This window comes from Mastigoproctus giganteus, chromosome 11 (assembly GCF_048544385.1).
Source record: "Mastigoproctus giganteus isolate SK-2022 chromosome 11, ASM4854438v1, whole genome shotgun sequence".
Taxonomy (NCBI): domain Eukaryota; kingdom Metazoa; phylum Arthropoda; class Arachnida; order Uropygi; family Thelyphonidae; genus Mastigoproctus; species Mastigoproctus giganteus.
Genome location: NC_143585.1, coordinates 80,887,724 through 80,905,819, shown reverse-complemented (window position 1 = coordinate 80,905,819; position 18,096 = coordinate 80,887,724). Strand labels below are relative to the sequence as shown.

Sequence of the window (18,096 nt, the reverse complement as noted above, 5' to 3'; positions counted from 1 at the left end):
TGTCCTTTATATTAAAAATGTTCAATAAATCATAATAGGTGGCCAACAAGACACATACACGTGTACTTGGTCCCTCCATGGGGCAGAGTGTGGGTAACATTGGGGTCCCAGTGGCCAAATGACCAGAGGAACAATGATACACGACACTACACATATACAAGATCCATACACTTTTAAACCTCTGGCATTGACAGTGTTCTGTTTCACACCTGCAATGTATACTACTCGGAGATGGGAGAAACCCGTGCTGTTGTTTGACACTAAACACACTCATCTTACCTTCATTTGAGGTATCTTTAAAAATCATTAAGGAATGTCAGATTATAGTGTTTTTTTCCCATGTTTCAATTCAGTTTTTCCCATTAAAAATTCTGATATTACGGTTACTTTTGTTTTATGAAAAACAACACATCTTATTTAATGTTATTTAAAGATAAATTCAACTAAATGTGGTATTAAAATTTTTATTCTTTTTATAAACCAGAAATATGAACAGAATATTTAAACATAAAAAAGAAAAAGTACTGTTAAAAGTACTTCTTGAAATGTATACAGTTATTTGGATGACAAAGAATCACTTGCATATGTATTATATTCCTACATATAAAAATACATACTAGACAAGCATTTTATACAAGTTTCTAGTATACAGAAACATTATTCTTAAACAATAACATAGTGTGCTCTAACTATAAAATTTTTACCATCCATTGTCATATAACACTAATTACAATTAGGCCCTTTTAGATGCCAGTTTTGAGGTATGCAACAGAAAGTTGTAGAGTAACTTGTGCCATAAGTTAGGATCATCAAGGTAAGCAGGATGGCGGCCCTTGGGAATTTCTGCACATTGACTCCAGGGAATCAAGTTTAACAAGGCAGAGTTGCGACCACGGTCTTTTTCCCCATAAACAATCATGACAGGAACCTAAAAATAAGATCCCACAGTGTGTCAGAAGGTAACTAAATAAATGGGTAGGATTTCTCTGTATGAAACTATACCCTTTGAGAACAATAACATAATAAAACATAAAATAGTGTTATTTATAAATTTTGGAAATAGCATTATCAGAAATGAGTTAGTCTTAACGTAAGGTTTCTAGTTACTAACTAGAAAGGTTATACATATGAATCTGAAGGAGCTGACCTAGTGATGTTGGGGAAGTGCAACACATTCCTGTATGTATAATTTATTTCAATATATTCAACACTAAGAAGTTATCACATATTGGAGAATGCCAGGCTATGCATAAGGTAAGATTGAACTTAAGTTTGTATATTAATCAGCAATGAAATTTGAAAAAAGATAATTCTAAAATCATTCACAGAGGAGCATTTTGTTATTTTGTACACGAAACTTGGAATAAATTAAAAGATGTAATAAATGACTCCCCTCACCACCACAAGCAAGCCACACTTAATTTCTCAAGGCAATATAAATATGTTTGACAAAAATCACTAAATCTTAAACCACATGATTAAGAATTGATTTAATGGAAAAACAGGTATTCATCATTTGGGAAAAAATCGTTACTATTTTTGGAATTCTATGTGCATTCAGCATGAACTGCAAACCTGCCATCCTGAATAATACGCAGAGTATTAGAATAAGAGGTGGAGTAACCAGAAACATGCTGGGGAAAATTGATAAGCACCCTCTTTTTTGTGTGAAAATGTTCTAATTAATAGTGCATGGAAATAGTTTAACTAAATCATACACACAGTGTCTTTGTGTGAATTCTGGTGGAATTTGCTTGGCATCATAGGTAAACATTTATCAGATTTTGTTAATTATATATATATATATAATTTATTATATACTATAAATTATATTATCATAAAATATATATAACATATTTTATTATAAATATGTAGTTTTTTATATTTTATTTCAGCAGAAGCTATGATTAACCAGTAGTGAGAACTGGTAGTTTATAATATCAATTCTATATCTAAAATTGTAGTGAAGGATATGTTAAGATGTATTGAGTACATCACTTTATAATACAATATAGTATATTGAAATATTTTGAAAAGCTATTATACATTATCAAAATTGTTACTGAATATACAATGTTTACGGCCAAAACTTGGTCTCAAGTTTTGCATCTATAAAGATAAATCGGGCAGGTGCGGCAGTGCGTAGCACATGTTTCTTGATTAGACCGGGGTTCAAGCCCGTGACCACCAAATACAGAGGATGCGGAAAGGTCAGAGAATGACCACCGCATATCCCCGGAGCAATATGGCCTTAGTTGCTAATGCTCCTAAAAAAAAAAAAAAAAACCGAAACCAAAAAACAAAGATAAATTGTATATTATTTGAAAAGTCTCAACTAGGAATCAAGATTACAATATTAACCTGGTTGTGATAAGCACTGCACCAGACAGGTGTAGCTTCAAAATAATGATCCTGCATTATCCTTCAATGATTAAAAATCTGAAATTTTTTGTAGCTTCCTAAATATAGACAAACTTTTACTGCAGTAGTTTCTGAAGTGATTTTTTATGGCTTTTGCAGAGTAATTAAATGCACATACCCATCTGGTGCACTGCCAGTGTCTTTGCAATTATTTTGCTTGAAGAGTGGTATGGAGCTAATGGATGAAGATGTTAATAAATTTAGAAATGTGTATTTGTTTACAGTTCAAGGTTACTTGCTTGTTGGTTGCTCACAGCCCACTGTTATTAAGGTGTACAAAGAATGGTACAAGATCACCTCCTGCCAACAGAATTGTAAAGAATTATGCAAGGTGAATGTTGATGGGGACAAAACAGTAGTGTGTTTTATGGACTCAGTGGCAGGTCACTGTACGACACTTGACATTGCAATACAATATCCCAAATGATGCACCACACACTCAGACATATGGGGTTCCACAGCAGATGACCCAAGAAACACCCTTACCTCAATGCTGATCATCATTGATGGCAAATGCTGTAGTTGGAAGACTGGAAACGAGTGTACGGATCAGATTACAGGTGACCCCCGCTTAACGCTGATAATTTGTTCCCGAAAAACAAGAGCACTAAGTGACTCAGCACTACGCAAGTGCCATATTCCCGTAATGTAACATGTATTTGTGAGTTGCGATCTATGCCATAGGATATTTCTTAATCAATAACAAAGTAGCGAAAAGACGCACAAATGTCAGTCAAAATATTTAATATTAAAAATTTGTACATATAAAATATTCTCCATTACATACGTATATAATTATGTGGTAAGTAACTACATTACGTATCAAAATTAAAATGCCAATTAAAATCATGACTTTATTAATCCGATGGCCATGGGCTGTTGAGTTTTCATAACTTTGGTAAATTTTGGGTTGGCCATCTTCCTGGTAAACTAAAAGGGGTTTTACTTTAAAATCACCACAGCATTACCACCCAACAATAAAGTCAACCGATCCTTCACCACTTTGAAGCCTGGCATGTTTTTTTTTTTTTCTTCTTTCGATATGAAACTTCTTTTAGACATTTGTTTCCAAATAAGTCCTGTTTCACATATGTTAAAAAGTTTAACACCACTCTTCGATAATTTTTAGAAGTTCTTTTTTGAAAGTTTCGGCTCCTTCTTGATCTGCACTTGCGGCTTCTACCTGGATTTTAAATCTACTTTACCAGCCCTTTAGCTTTAAATGATTCCACATTTTTTTTTTTTTTTTTTTTTTTTTTAAGGTGAGCTTTCTTCAGATTATCATATAGGCTAATCACTTTTTCTTTAATGATATTTAACTTAACGGAATTGTGCATTAGATATTATCTTCAATAAAATTAAGTAGAAGTCTCTCCATTTCAATTATAATAGCCGGCCTAGTTGCTTGCAGTGGTAAGCTGTCTTTCCCACTGCTAAAATTAATTCTTTATTTTTTATAATTGTTCTTACAGTTGAACCTGCCAGTCCTAAATTATTGCACACATCCACTTGTCGTTGAATGGAATCGTTTTGCTTCAAAATGTATAATTTAATTTTCAAATTTAGTATTTTTCTTACTTTAGTAGGCTTCGTACTGCATCCAGACATTCCTTTTTAATTCTTATTGCCATTATTAATCTTCGAAAATGTAACTGCATTGCATTAATTATGATACAAATGTTCAAGTAAACATTTGTATTATATGATACAAATGTTCAAGTAAACGTTAGACATCGTCCGTTACAGACGATGTCTAACGCTGTACCGAGTGATGACTAGACTTTGGATAAATGCATATAACACAAATATTACAAGCAATATTCTTGATAATTTTTTAAAATGCTGATCTCGGAACTACGTAACGAGTCACCATAGTGCAATTAAATTAGCGTGGGAGAACATTTCACTGAGTGTGGGAAACTTTGCTATTCATTTTCAAGCTATCGACTACATCAAATGAAACGTTTTCATTAAACATGCCAAAAATTCAATCTGTACGCTAGTAAAAGAGTGTTATAGTGAGTTGTGACAGCAGTAGAGTGAGATATGGGCTGTAATATAAGAACAGCATTATAGCGAATCAGCGTAGAACGAACCACGTTATAGCGAATCAGCGTAGAACGAACCACGTTATAGCGAATCAGCGTAGAGCAAACCGCATTATAACGAGAGCCTGCTGTAGTCCAAATACCTTGTGCAACACATCAACAGACACTGTTTTTTTGTGTAGTGCAAGCAATACAAGGCCATGGACTCATCATGCATGGTGCCCACTATCCAGGTAGGTGGCTGTAGTTGCTTTTTTTTAATTTTTATGAAACCACAAACACAAAAGGTATCAAAACCTACAGTACTTAGTACTGTGCATGGGTTGTAGGAAATAGGAAGGGAGGAAATGCTGGAAACCTTGCTCTGGCGACTAAACATGGGTTTCGCCACTTCAGGCCTGCAATAAGCACAGTGGTGGTGGTATTGCACCAGTTGTGAGAGTCATCTACCACCTAGTATTAGTACACATTAGTATTGTATTATTAGTGCTGTTTTATATTAGTAGTGGTACTACTAGCATTGTGCATGAGTTGAGGGAGAGGGGGGATGCCGGAAACTTTGCTCTAGAGACTAGTTGCTTAATATGGGGCATGTTTTGCTGGCAAGAACTAGGATCCCTGGTGTATACGAACCAATATTTCACTGGTGAGGTCTACCAGCAGCCCTTAGGAGGCCATGTTGCATTCTTTTCCAGACAGAAACAGGATCTTCCAAGACAATGTGCCGTGTCATCGGGGCCATGCTGTGCAATAGTGGTTCAAGGAACACATTGAATATACCATCCATCTTGATTGGCCTCCAAATTCACCTAATCTCATCCAAATCCAATTGAACAGCTATGGGATGTTTTGAAATTGGAAGTGAGGCATACGGACATGCAACCATCATCTATTCTGCTTGAAACCCTTGCAGGCAGCATTGACTACAGATCCCTATAAGCATCTTCAGACATCTAGTGGAGTCAATGCCTAGGTGAATAGCAGCTGTTATCAGTGCAAAAAGTGGCCCACCAGAGTATAACCCATTTTAAATACTCAAAACTTTTTTTGCAGACATTAAAAATAAATTTGGACACCCACCACGTTTGCAATATGGGGTATTTGAAAAGTTTGCAGCCTGAGTATGAAGGGGAATCTGGTAACATGTTGCTTTTCCACATAGTCCCCTTTGGAGGTCAATACACTTTTTCCACTGATACTGCAATGCATGTGATTCCAGCTGCAAAGAAAGTTTCCTCTTGGGCCTCCAGGAATGCAGCATTGATGTCAATGTTGGTGGGAAAATGCCAACCTGGTATTTTTTCAAATTAGGAAATAGGTGAATGTCTGATGATGCTAGGTCTGGTAAATATGGTGGATGGACTAATATTTCAAAGCTGTACTCATTCAGTGCAATGACAGTCTTGTGAGCCAGTAAGTTGTCTTAGTGGAACAAGACTGCTTTGCTGAATTTTCCTTAGCATTCATCTTTGATGTTTTCACACAAATGTTTCATAAGGTCTGCACTCCTGCTATTGTCTGGTATTTCTGGAGGCAATCCACTAACAAAACTCCACCAGCATCCCAAAAAACTGTGATGCCATCACTTTGCCAGCAGATGGAAGCAACTTGGCTTTCTTTGGAGAAAGAAAAGGGCCGACCGGGCTAGCCGGGTGGGTAAAGTGCCTGCTTGGCAACCCAAAGGTCGCGGGTTCGAATCCCGCCTTGGGCTTGGATCAAAGTACTGCAAAAACCTTGGGAGGTGCATTATGGCCACAGAAGCCGATGCACCAACAACTACCCAAAAAAAAAAAAAAAAAAAAAAAAAAGGAAGAGAAGAGCTATGTTTTCACCGTTTGGACTGCTCCTTTATCTGTGGCTGAAAGTGTTTAAATTTTGTTGCCCACTTCTTAAATATGGAATAGGAAGGGTTGCCCTCCAACATGTAACCACTCACAAATTGCCTTTGGTATCCCTTTTTTTTTTTTTCCTCCCAAATAGTGGATGAATGCCGTGTGACTGATTTTGTCCATCTTTCCTCATTCACACAACTTTGTTGATTTCAGGACCTTTAAAAAGAATTGTTATAATTTTTATCTTATCTGAATGTTTTTTTTTTATGAAAACCCCAAGAACAAATGGTATTAGAACCTAGAGTACTTATTACCATGTGTGGACTGAAGATACTTGTTAAAATTAGACTTGAATTCGTGTCGAGTTTGAAGTTGGACAGTAAAAGGATGTTGACTGGTTGCAGCATGTGTTCAGAGTGGTTTGGAAGAGAGAATGGTAATTATAGAAGTCTATTCAGAAAAACAGCATTTTTACCTGAAGCAAAAATTAATAATAATGTAAAAATAATATTTTTAAGGGCAGAAAAGCTGGTAATTGTTATAAGTATGATGCTAATGCCATTAAACAGACAATGTGAGATTTTAGTTCATAATAATGAAGATGGTAAGAAACACTGGGTTAGAGCTTAATGTGAAAGTGTATGAAGTTTAGCATAAGAGTCAATCATTTCCAGCCTAGAAAGGCTGTGCAAGGTTTGTGGGGACAAAATTTTTCTCAGAATGACTCACACTTATTGATAAAAAGGGAACATTCTTGAACAGAAGGTGTGTAGGGACATACCTAATGCTACCGAGGTGATGATAAGTGTTTTGGGAACTGCTCATCTGGATCGGAGGGGAGGAAATAGACAGACCAATAATTTTGTCTTAAATCATAAGCAGATTCAATTTTTACACTACTTTGAACTATCCTGGTAATATGGAAAGGAGTAGGATAGTACAGGGTCTAGAGGCTTCTTATAACACTAAATTCATTGAGAGCTAGAACTGGTTATAAGAGTGTAAAGTATTTGATGCCTAACAGCACTAGGGGTTTCCCCCATCTCTGCACTGTGTTTGTGTAACACAGAAACTCTGTGAAGGCCAGAGGTTTTCAAAAAGTGTAAGGAGAATGATTATGTTGTGTAATGTCATGTTATGTTGTTCCTCTGACCTTTTAGCTGTTGGGCCTCTAGTGGGACCCCACACTTTGCCCAGAGAAGGCAGGTCAGGCAGTAGAGGGATTGATCACATTTTATTCTGGCAGGCCCTGCCACCTAGTTTCTGAAGATTTTAGTGGCTAGGGCCTATAAAATAAATTAAAAAAAATAAAAAAAGAAGATTTATTGTTGGGGGTTAAGTTAAGGTGTGGAGTTAAGAAATTTGGATGCTAGTTAAGTTAGGTTATGTTTAGATTAGGGGCATATGCTGTAGGTTTGGTAAGAGTGGGGGAAAGACTGAGGGCTGGGGGAGAAGATAGAAATATGGAGACGATAGGGAAGGCAACCCCAGAATGTCAGTGAGGATGGGCACCACTAGAGAAAAGAGGGGGGCAGAGGGAACAGAAGCCTATCTCCCCCTCTCTGCCTTGGGGTGGGGATTTAAAGTGTACCAGGCAAGAGTACCCAGTATAGATTGCCAATAGCACAGTCGAGTCAGGTTAGTTATCCAATTTGTGTGTTGCCTCTATATTGGTGCATCAATGTCCAGTGTTGTCATTCATGAAGTGCGGCTCCATCCAGCAGGATATCTAGCTCTGCTCAGGTTGGAGTTCCAGGATACTCCTCATCCCTTCTTGTTATGATGCTTAGTGATTGACTTGGGCATTGTTCCCTTGCGGTTGTCTATCATTGTTGCATGAGAATGATCTTCTTGTGAAGAGTTCAGTTGCAAAGCTTCGTATTCCTCCTTGCTATTAGCATTAGCAGAGGCATATGATGCAAGAAAGCAAGCTTATGCAGCATCAGCCAAAAAAAAAAAACCACTCCCATTTCACCCCTCTGTTTGTTCAAAATACCTGTCCAGCTGAACCTTAAATTTATTTAGGCTATCAACTTCCACAACAAGGGATGGAAGTCTGTTCCACCAACCAACTACCCGCTGGCTAAAGGCAAATTTCTGCACATCTATCCTACATCTGTCTTTCCTCAATTTGAATTTATGCCCTCTCAGGTTATTATTCTGAGCAAGAGGAAGAATCCCATCAGTATTGAGCATGCTCAAACCATTCAAGGCTTTATACACCTCTATCAGATCACCTCGCCGGTGCCTAGTCTCCAGACACTGTAATTTGCAAAATTTAAGCCTTTCTTCATAAGAGCAACCCTTTGTTCCATTCACTAATCTTGTTGCCCTTCTCTGTACTCGTTCCAGCAGCTCTACATCCTTCTTGAAATGAGGCCTCCAGACCTGTATACAGTACTCAAGGTGTGGCCTGACCATTGCCTTATCCCTGCTAGAAAAATTCCTGTATATCATTGACTATCTAAAAGGTGGGGTTCTTGCCATTTTGTTAAGTATGCTATTGTGGTGATGAGTCTATTGCGTAGGTTGTCATACAATGTGCAGTGGTGCATGAAGTTATAAAAGTGTAAAGTATTTGATATGGGACCACAGAAAATTAACTACATATTACTGAACAGTTGTTCAACAAGTGCTAAACTAACCAAAGATCCAACTGGAAAGTATTGCCATAAACAACCATATGAGATAGGCTAGGGATGTTATATAAGCAATTTCCTTGCATCATTCCATTTTAACTCTGAGCTGGGTGCAGGCAAGTGATAAGACCACAGACAAATTTCCAGTGATTTGTACTCTTCAGCTACTTCAGCTCTAGCCACACAACTGAAACTCCTAACAGCTGTTTCTGTTGATTTCTCCACTGAAAATTTCAGAAATCTCTAATCAACATGCAAACAGAAAAAAATGCAGGAATCAGGTTATGCCTAATTATGTGAAAGTGTTGAGTAATGTCTGTCACATACAACTACTGACAGCAAGCTGGCTTCATTGATGCACATTCTCCTCCAATTGGTAACACTGTCTTGGGTTTGTGACATTGAAGTATCATCTGGAATCAAATTGTTGACAAGCGTTTTTCATTCTATGCAGCAGTATTTGTTATTGACAGGCAACTGTCAAATTAAATATGTTCATTGAAGTGTGTGGGTTTTTAAATTTGCATTTTGCTGACATGTCTAAAGGGGAGTTTTATTTTCAAAAATTTATTTTAAATGTTTTTAATAAATAAAAAATTTCACAGCTGTGTTCAGAAAAGACTGAAAAAAAAAAAAAGGTGAATTATTTTTTGCTAATTTTTGAAACCATGTGTGGGTTCACTTAAACTACAGCACCAAGAGAAGTAACAATTCTTTGCACAACCAGTTATGCAAAGAAAAACATTGTGATCACTATTTCTGAAATGAATTGCATTGTTAAAGGTAAGCACTAGGTCTCAAACCATAAACTATATATTGGGCCTGCAAGTTACCTGAATTCTAGACTGGTTTATATAAGTGGAGAGGAGAATCTTTCACTTGAAACAAGCTAACTACAGCACCCCCCCCCAAAGTGACAGAAAGTTCTTTCTTTCACTGTAGTTAGCCTCTCCCCCCCCCCTGGAGATTCAGTGTCAGTGTCAAAGCCAGGACTATAAAGGAGGCATTTCTCAAATGACACTGATGTAAACTAATAGCATGAAGATCAAACCAAATTTTTACTTGGGAAGGTTATCAGCCTTGAAAGAAAAGTAAAATAAGTAAATTAGGCAAAATGGAAGAGAGGATTACAATGAAATTAAAAACTCAAATGTAAGAATTTTTGTCATAAAAATACATACTTTTATAGAACTCAAATCTGGTACTGGTAGCTTGAGCAGTCCTTGAAGATTTTCATCTACATCATAAAGATCTCTATCATTTTTTGAAGGTGGTTGTTTATCTAATATATCTATGCCAACAGGAGCTACTGGCACATAACCACCCATTTTGTTCCAGTATTTCAACAGATATGGAAGACTATATGATCCACTCATACTAGGACTTATAATAACAGGATTTTTTAAGTCAAATGATTCAATCAGTCTGTTTAAAAATTCTGCTTTGTCCTTTATCGAAGCAATAGGACTTTGTCCATAACCTATTAAAAAAAAAAAAAGTGAAAGTTTTAGTCTTTCTAATTACTTTATAATTAGAAATCAATTTCTAATTGATTGTTTTATCAATTACCTTTAGTGTAAACTAATCAAAGCAGTCTGGGAGAAGTCATAGTATAGTTCCTTTGCAGCTATCTATCACAAAGGTACTTGCTTTGAGATAATAATATTATAATAAAAACTTACTAATTTTACGTTTCTATAATCAAAGAAGACACCCTTAACTCTTCTTCTTCTTCTTTCCTCTACGTACAGACAATCAAGATGGTCTTTACTATCCCAGGCAGCTAACCAGTCACTAAAACGTGATTACCCAACAGGGAAACTCTACTTTTAATCCACATTAGCAAACTTTTGTTGTCACTTTGAACAATAAATTAAAAATTTCAAATTTTGTTAACAATATTTACAGCCAAAGTGCTATGCGCTTATTTTTACTGGCTCACAAAACAGACTTTTCAATGATCAACGACAAACAAATTACTGTATATAGGTATGTCAAGTTTGACGTCTAAGTTTGCTGATAAAAAGTGGATATGGTATGCCTTAGATATACCTTTTTCTAAGCTGAAAAAGGGAAGGAAGGAAGGCTTAACATTGATAAATGCAAGATACTGCATTTCAGTAGCAATAATTCCAGAACAGCATAAAACCATTTGGGTAGCACCAAACAAGGTAGTTAGTTGATAATGAGAAAGACTTTCATGTCTCAATGCATTATTGTTAGGGTAAATTGCAGCATCTAGAAACTAGACATCAGCATGGTGACCTAACAGAAGTGTTTTAACACTTTCAAAAGGGCTATGTAAACTAAATACTGATGGCATCTTTACTCTTTCTCTAATAACACACATAAGGAAGCAAATTTAAATTGGGAAAAGGATGTTTAGAGAATAAATATGCAGTGCTTTCAGCCAGATGCAACTGACTGCCATCTAGCGATGAGGAAGTCAGTTTGAATAAATGTAAAGAAATGCTGGGTAAATTATTTGAAGAATGAGCAAATGAAGTGGGTAATTATTATTATTTTTTTTTTTTTTTGGCTGAAACTTCATTCGAAATACTTTTAAAATTTAAAGAAATTTGATGGCATAATATAAATAGATCTGCACATAGATCTAGATGCTGCAGTTGGTCTCCAGTTCAACCGTAATTTATCACATTGTAAAGTATAAAATCCAAAATCCTCAGGAGAAAATTAGCTTATACCTGTAATTGCACTGAGTGAATTAATTAGGAAAACCATAATCCTGATATTTGGATAATTGATTCACTGTGTCTTCTTATGACTAAGCAGGCACTTATACCAAAAAAATACCACAACATCTGTAAAGTCTCCAAATAATCCCTGTATGTAGTAGTAGTGGCATGTGATGCAAGAAAGCAAGTGTATGAGCTTATGCAGCATCAGCCAAAAAAAAAAAAAAAAAAAATCACACCATTCCCCCCAAATACCTGTCCAGTTCCTCCTTAAATTTATTCAACCTATCAACTTCCACGACAGATGGAAGTTTGTTCCAGCAATTAACCACCTGCTGGCTAAAGGCAAATTGCAAATTTCTGCACATCTATTCTACATCTGTCTTTTCTTAATTTGAACTTATGTCCCCTTAGGTTTATAATCTGAACAAGTGGAAGGATGCCATCAGAATTCAGCATGCTCAACCCATTCAAGGCCTTATACACCTCAATCAGATCACCGTGCAGGTGCCTAGTCTCCAGCCACTGCAATTTGCAGAATTTAAGCCTCTCTTGGTAAGAGGATCCCTTCATTCCCCTCACCAATCTTGTTGCCCTTCTCTGTACACGCTCAAGCAAATCGACATCCTTCCTAAAATGAGGCCTCCGGTCCTGTCCGCAGTACTCAAGGCATGGCCTGACCATTGCCTTATACAGAGGGGCAATCACCTCCTTTTCCCTGCTAGCAAAATTCCTATGTATCATTGACAAAACCCCCATGACCTGCCCTGGCATCCTGTCTGCATTGCTCAGAAAACTTCATATCTGACTGCACAATTACTCCCAGGTCTTTTTCATTTTCTACCACCTTAAGTGTAGTACCACACAGTTGGTACTTTTCTCTCGGGTTACTTCTACCCATATGCAGTACTTTGCATTTGTCAAGGTTAAACTTCAGTTGCCACTTCTTAGCCCATCTGCCCAAATTATCTAGATTCTGTTGCAGTAGCGCGCTGCCATTAACAACCCTGCCAACCTTCGTATCATCTGCAAACTTCGACACTAAGCCTGATATACCTTCATCAATATCACTGATAAATACAGTCGGTCCTCGTATAACACGTGTTTGTATTACACGAATTCGATCATACACGATTTATAAATAGGGGAACGTTATCTTATATAACACGAACCAAATTCGCTTATACACGATTCGCCTTTGTGTTTACAAGAAATGGCAGTCGAATGCGGAATCACCCCAACTGAACGCAACACGATAGGAACGAAGAAGATTCTGAAAATGTATTTATGTGTTTTATATCAGTGAAGGGGAAACACATTTCACCATAATAACGTAAAAACCCACACAATTCCAGCTATCGATATAATCGCAAATGCAATTAGATGGAGTTTACTACCAGTTTATAACAGATTCCACTAGCAGAAACGCAACTGGAAATTGTTTTTATTGTTTTATGGTAGTAACCCCCAGAAATGTGCTTTAGTAAAATGTCAGGTGTTAATAGTGTATCTCGGCCTTTACGGTGTTGTTTATTCAGTTGCTATACGCGCGCAGCTTTGTTTATGTGTATCAAGCATGCCTCCTCGTTTTGTAATTGTGCTTTATTCCCTAAAAATGAGTAAAATACTTAAAAGGTGTGAAAAGGAAGCGTCCTGGCTAAGACACTGCAGATTCAGAGAGAAAAAAAAAGAAGCAATATCGATAAACAGAGGCGGACTGGGTCAAAAATTCTTACCCGGGAAAATTTGTAGTGGCCTCATACTACGGTTTATGGCCAAAATCACACCGGCCTCCGGCCCACCGTGGTTTCCCCCGTAAGGCTTATGGCCAGTCCACTTCTGTCGATAGAGAAAAAATATGAAATTGTGAAACGCTTTGAGCGAAATGAAAGACCATGTGATATTGCACGTGCTACAGACCTAAATGAGGCAACGCGGAGAATTACAAAGAATGCGGAGAAAATAAAAACAACTTTCATAGCGGGAACAACTCAAAGTGTAATTAAAATCCATTAGATTAAGACACAAAGAATTGGAAGAGATGGAACGGCTGTCATCTCTTTGGATAGAAAATCAAACAAAAAGCAAGTTTGCTTACGATAGAAGCAAAAGCATTAGCAATATTTTATTACGACTTACGTATTATAATTTATACTTATGTATCATAAAATACGTAAGTATTTTATTACGACTATTTTATTTAATATAATAAATTTTTTACGAATAAAATACGTATTTTATCCGTAAAAAATACTTTTTTAGTATTAAAAAATACTAAAAATACTTTATTATAATATAATATTATTTTTATTACGTATTTTAATCGTTATAAAATACGTAAGTATTTTATAACGATTAAAATTACCCGATTATTTATTGTGTTTGGTAATGTTTTGGTTCCAAATGTGTGTTCAATCTTGGGTGGTCGGCACCTAACCCTACTTTTCCCATAGGGGCTGTTGTTTATATTGCACGATTTTGCATTGCACGAGGGTTTCTAGGAACGCAACTATCGTGCTATACGAGGACAGACTGTATACAAAACAACAGTGGACCCAACACCGAACCCTGTGGGACTCCACTAATAACATTAGTCCACGAAGAGCAGCACCCATTGATTACCACCCTCTGTCTTCTCCCACTTAAGCATCCTTTTATTCATTATAGCAACTTACCCTTAATACCATTCTGCTCCAATTTGTACAATAGTCTTCCATGCGCAACAGTGTCAAAAGCTTTCATGAAATCCAAATATATGATATCAAAATTATTTTTTGCATCCAGTTCCTTTGTAACCACATGTGCTTAATGACCTGGTGTATTCATTAAAGTTAAAAACTATGTTTAAGCTTTATTTTATTTTTTGTAGCTATTTATCTCTGTTAACCCTGATGAGTTATCCTCTAGTGGGATCTGCCTTGCCAAACTGTGATAGAGCAATTAAAGAATTTATAAATAGAGTGGTTATAGATCCCAACTCTGCTTGGACGAAATAAACTTAAAATTCTTTCAGAAAAATAATATACTTATTTTGTTCAGATACAGAACTTTAACTGAAATTGCAATTTCAATTGTTTTTGCAACTGAAATTGAAAATTTGTTTTTGCTTTTCAGTTAAATTGAAATTTAACTGAAAAGCAAAAACAATCAAAATGGCCATTCTTTAATGTATGAAATGAATACCAGCATCCTTGTCCCTCAATTTACATTGTCTCAATATCCATCTTTTTTACTTATATATCCATAACCAATTACTTAGAATTCCATGATGCGTAGACATCTGTAGCTGCTGCAAGCGGATAAGTTTACGTTCAAATTTATCGTATTTTTTATTAGTTAACTAACATATTAATTCGTGTTTTACAAATAGATTAAATAGGCTTAGTTGCATGCATTAGCGTATTTTTTAAATTTAGCTAGTGACTTTGTAGGTTACAACTCACTACTCGTACAGCTATCGTGTCGATGTTTTTGGCAGGAATATTGTAGCGTAACCAGTAGTACAGAAGAATAGTAGGGTTTTAATTGTAAAAAAAAAAGTATTTTGAAGGTTTTAATCACTTTTTGGGCATATAGCTTTGTATTTAGCTAAGAATATAACTAATTTAACATTGTGATCATTACGGTATAGTGTAGCTTGATAGTGTATATCTTGAACTTGATAGCTAAGGTAAAACTATATAGTAGAATATGTATTACTGCATTAGCTTAGTATAGTATTGTATAGTCAAGTATAGTACAGTAGATTAATCAAGTAAATTTATTAACCTTATTAATTTTCATTGTTATTTAATTTCATCTTATTTAAGCAGAAATCGTGCCCAACATGTACAAAGTAGAGGGAATGCTGTGGCTCGGGGGAGTACCAAAGGGGACAATTCTCCAAAGCATCACAACTTAAAAAAAATGTGCAACTTGTGAAATGTTTGTGGATCGTTCTGGAACAGGACCATGATCTAGCCAAGGAGGATGTCTTTGTGCATGCTAGGTGCAGAGAGCGTGAAGAAATTAGGCACCATCTCAACGTTCTGATGGGTGTCTATGATAGTTTGACGAGTAGGGTAGATGCCCCCGAAGGAATTGAAATGGCGGGCCCGCCAACTCTCAGCTGCCCAACTTAATGCCAGGGCTCACTCTTATGCATCAGGCAAAACAGTGGCAACCTTTAGGGTGAAATGCACTGGTCCCACAGCAGCAAGTTATTGTCGGTGACTCTATTGTCAGGGAGATAGGAAATATATTGTGCAAAAAAGAATAGAACCAGGGTATGTCTGCAAGGGGCAAAATGTGACATTGTAGAGCAGATATCTCTTAAGGGCACAAAGGGTGATATTGTTGTATATGTTGACACTAATGACGTTAAGGGTAGGAGATCTGCGGACTTACTTAACAAGTACAGTAATACCCCGACTTACGTGAACTCGGAGTTACGCGGTTCTTGATTTTTTCGTTTGGCAACGCTGCCGCCCATTATCTTCAAGGTCGTTTTTTATATGTTATCGATATACGGTGCGACGGCGGAGAATGAGAGCGAAAGATGAACAAAATTCAACTTTGCTGCTTTTATGTTTTTTATATCAGTGAAGGGGAAACACATTTCACCATAATAACGTAAAAACCAACACAATTCCAGTTATCGGTATAATCGCAAATGCAATTAGATCGAGTTTACTACCAGTTTATAACAGATTTCACTAGCAGAAACGCAACTGGATTTTTATTGTTTTATGGTAGTAACCCCTAGAAATGTGAGGTGTTAATAGTGTATCTCTGCCTTTATGGTGTTGTTTATTCAGTTGCTACATGCGCGCAGCTTTGTTTATGCGTATCAAGCGTGCCTCCTCGTTTTGTAATTGTGCTTTATTCCCTAAAAATGAGTAAAATACTTAATTAAAAGGTGTGAAAAGGAAGCGTCCTGGTGAAGACACTGCAGATTCAGAGAGAAAAAGAAAAGCAATTATTGATAAACAGAGGCGGACTGGATCAAAAATTCTTACCCGGGAAAATTTATAGTGGCCTCATACTATGGTTTATGGCCAAAATCACACTGGCCCACCGGGGTTTCCCCGGTAAGGCTTATGGCCAGTCCGCCTCTGTCGATAGAGAAAAAATATAAAATTGTGAAACGCTTTGAGCGAAATGAAAGACCATGTGATATTGCACATGCTACAGGCCTAAACAAAGCAACGGCGAAAAGCACATGATAATTGCAAACTTGACAGGTTGAAAATTGAAAAGGGCTCAATTGTAAAGGGCTTAAAAATTTTAGAAAACATAGACTCCAACGAAGAACGCGTTATAGCTACAAAGCAAGGAATAAAAAAATTATTAGCTTGCTACGAAGAAATTCTGCATGAAAAAAAGAACGTGCTGTGTCGTCAGACAAATTTGTTAGATTTTATGAAGCCATCGACATCGAAATAACTTTTTAACGTAAGTCATTTGTTTTTTAATACATATTTTGTATTAATATGTATAAAGAACTGCAATTTTATTAATATTTTTCTTCTAAACTAGTGTTTTTGTTAGTCCTTGGTCCCAATTAAGCAAAATTTATATGTATTTATATGCAAAGTTGTACCCCGACTTACACGAATTCGACTTACGCGATTTTCGTCGGACCCACCTATCGCGTAACTTCGGGGTATTACTGTACAAGGTAAATGTTGAAAAAAAGTCACAAGTTAGGATTAAATTTGAAAGTGTCTGCGATTCTGCCCACACACGATAGGAGGGAGTATATGATGACACCCTTATCAATCAATTCAGCCCTGGACAGATTGTGCAAGGCTCAAGGGGTAGAATTTTTTTTCAGCATGGTCTGTGCTTGTTAACAAGAGAGATTGTTTCTACAGGGATGGAACACACTTAAATAGAAAGGGTGCAAGAATATTTGGATGCTATCGAGGGTTATGTGGGTCAGAAAACTGATAGCTTGGGGGGGGGATTCAAAGACCAATAGATTAACAGTAGCCACAGGCAGAAGTGAAAGTGATTCTTGCACTACTTCTATTGGAATGAGCAGCAGCCTGAAAAGCGAGGTACTGGGGATTTCAAGTGCTGCTGAGAGTCATCACGGAACAAGTAAATACATGTGTGGTGTTAGGATAACTAAGGGTAAGAACAGGTGCATGTATACTTGCACGTACACCAATGCTAGGAGTTTAGTAAATAAATTTGATGAATTTATCAAATTTGTAAATAAATAAATTTAGTAAATAAATTTGATGAATTTATCAAATTTGATGAATTTGTTGGGATATCAGAGACATGGTGTCACACAGAGATAAGAAATGCAGAATTGGAATTTGGGGGGTACAATGTTGTATAGAAAGAACAGAAGTAGAGGAGGTGTGATGCTGTTAGTTAAGAAACACATAAAATCTAGGAAGTGCATCTAGTTGACATGGGTGGACAGTTCAGTGTTGAGTCAGTTTGGTGGCATAAGCACTGAGAAAAC

General features: G+C 36.6%; 1 protein-coding gene across 1 annotated transcript in view; it reads right to left on the bottom strand.

Annotated features, from left to right (window-relative positions):
* Positions 1-656: 656 nt before the first annotated feature.
* Positions 657-18,096, bottom strand: part of LOC150078189 (putative protein-lysine deacylase ABHD14B) — a 68,827-nt gene continuing 51,387 nt past the window's right edge. Inside the window, exons 4-5 of the mRNA XM_090384280.1 lie at positions 10,122-10,420; positions 657-928 (exon numbers count right to left, since the gene is read on the bottom strand). Coding sequence (XP_090240406.1) covers positions 734-928; positions 10,122-10,420 — 494 coding nt within the window. The 3' untranslated portion in view covers positions 657-733. The remainder of the gene's footprint in view (positions 929-10,121; positions 10,421-18,096) is intronic.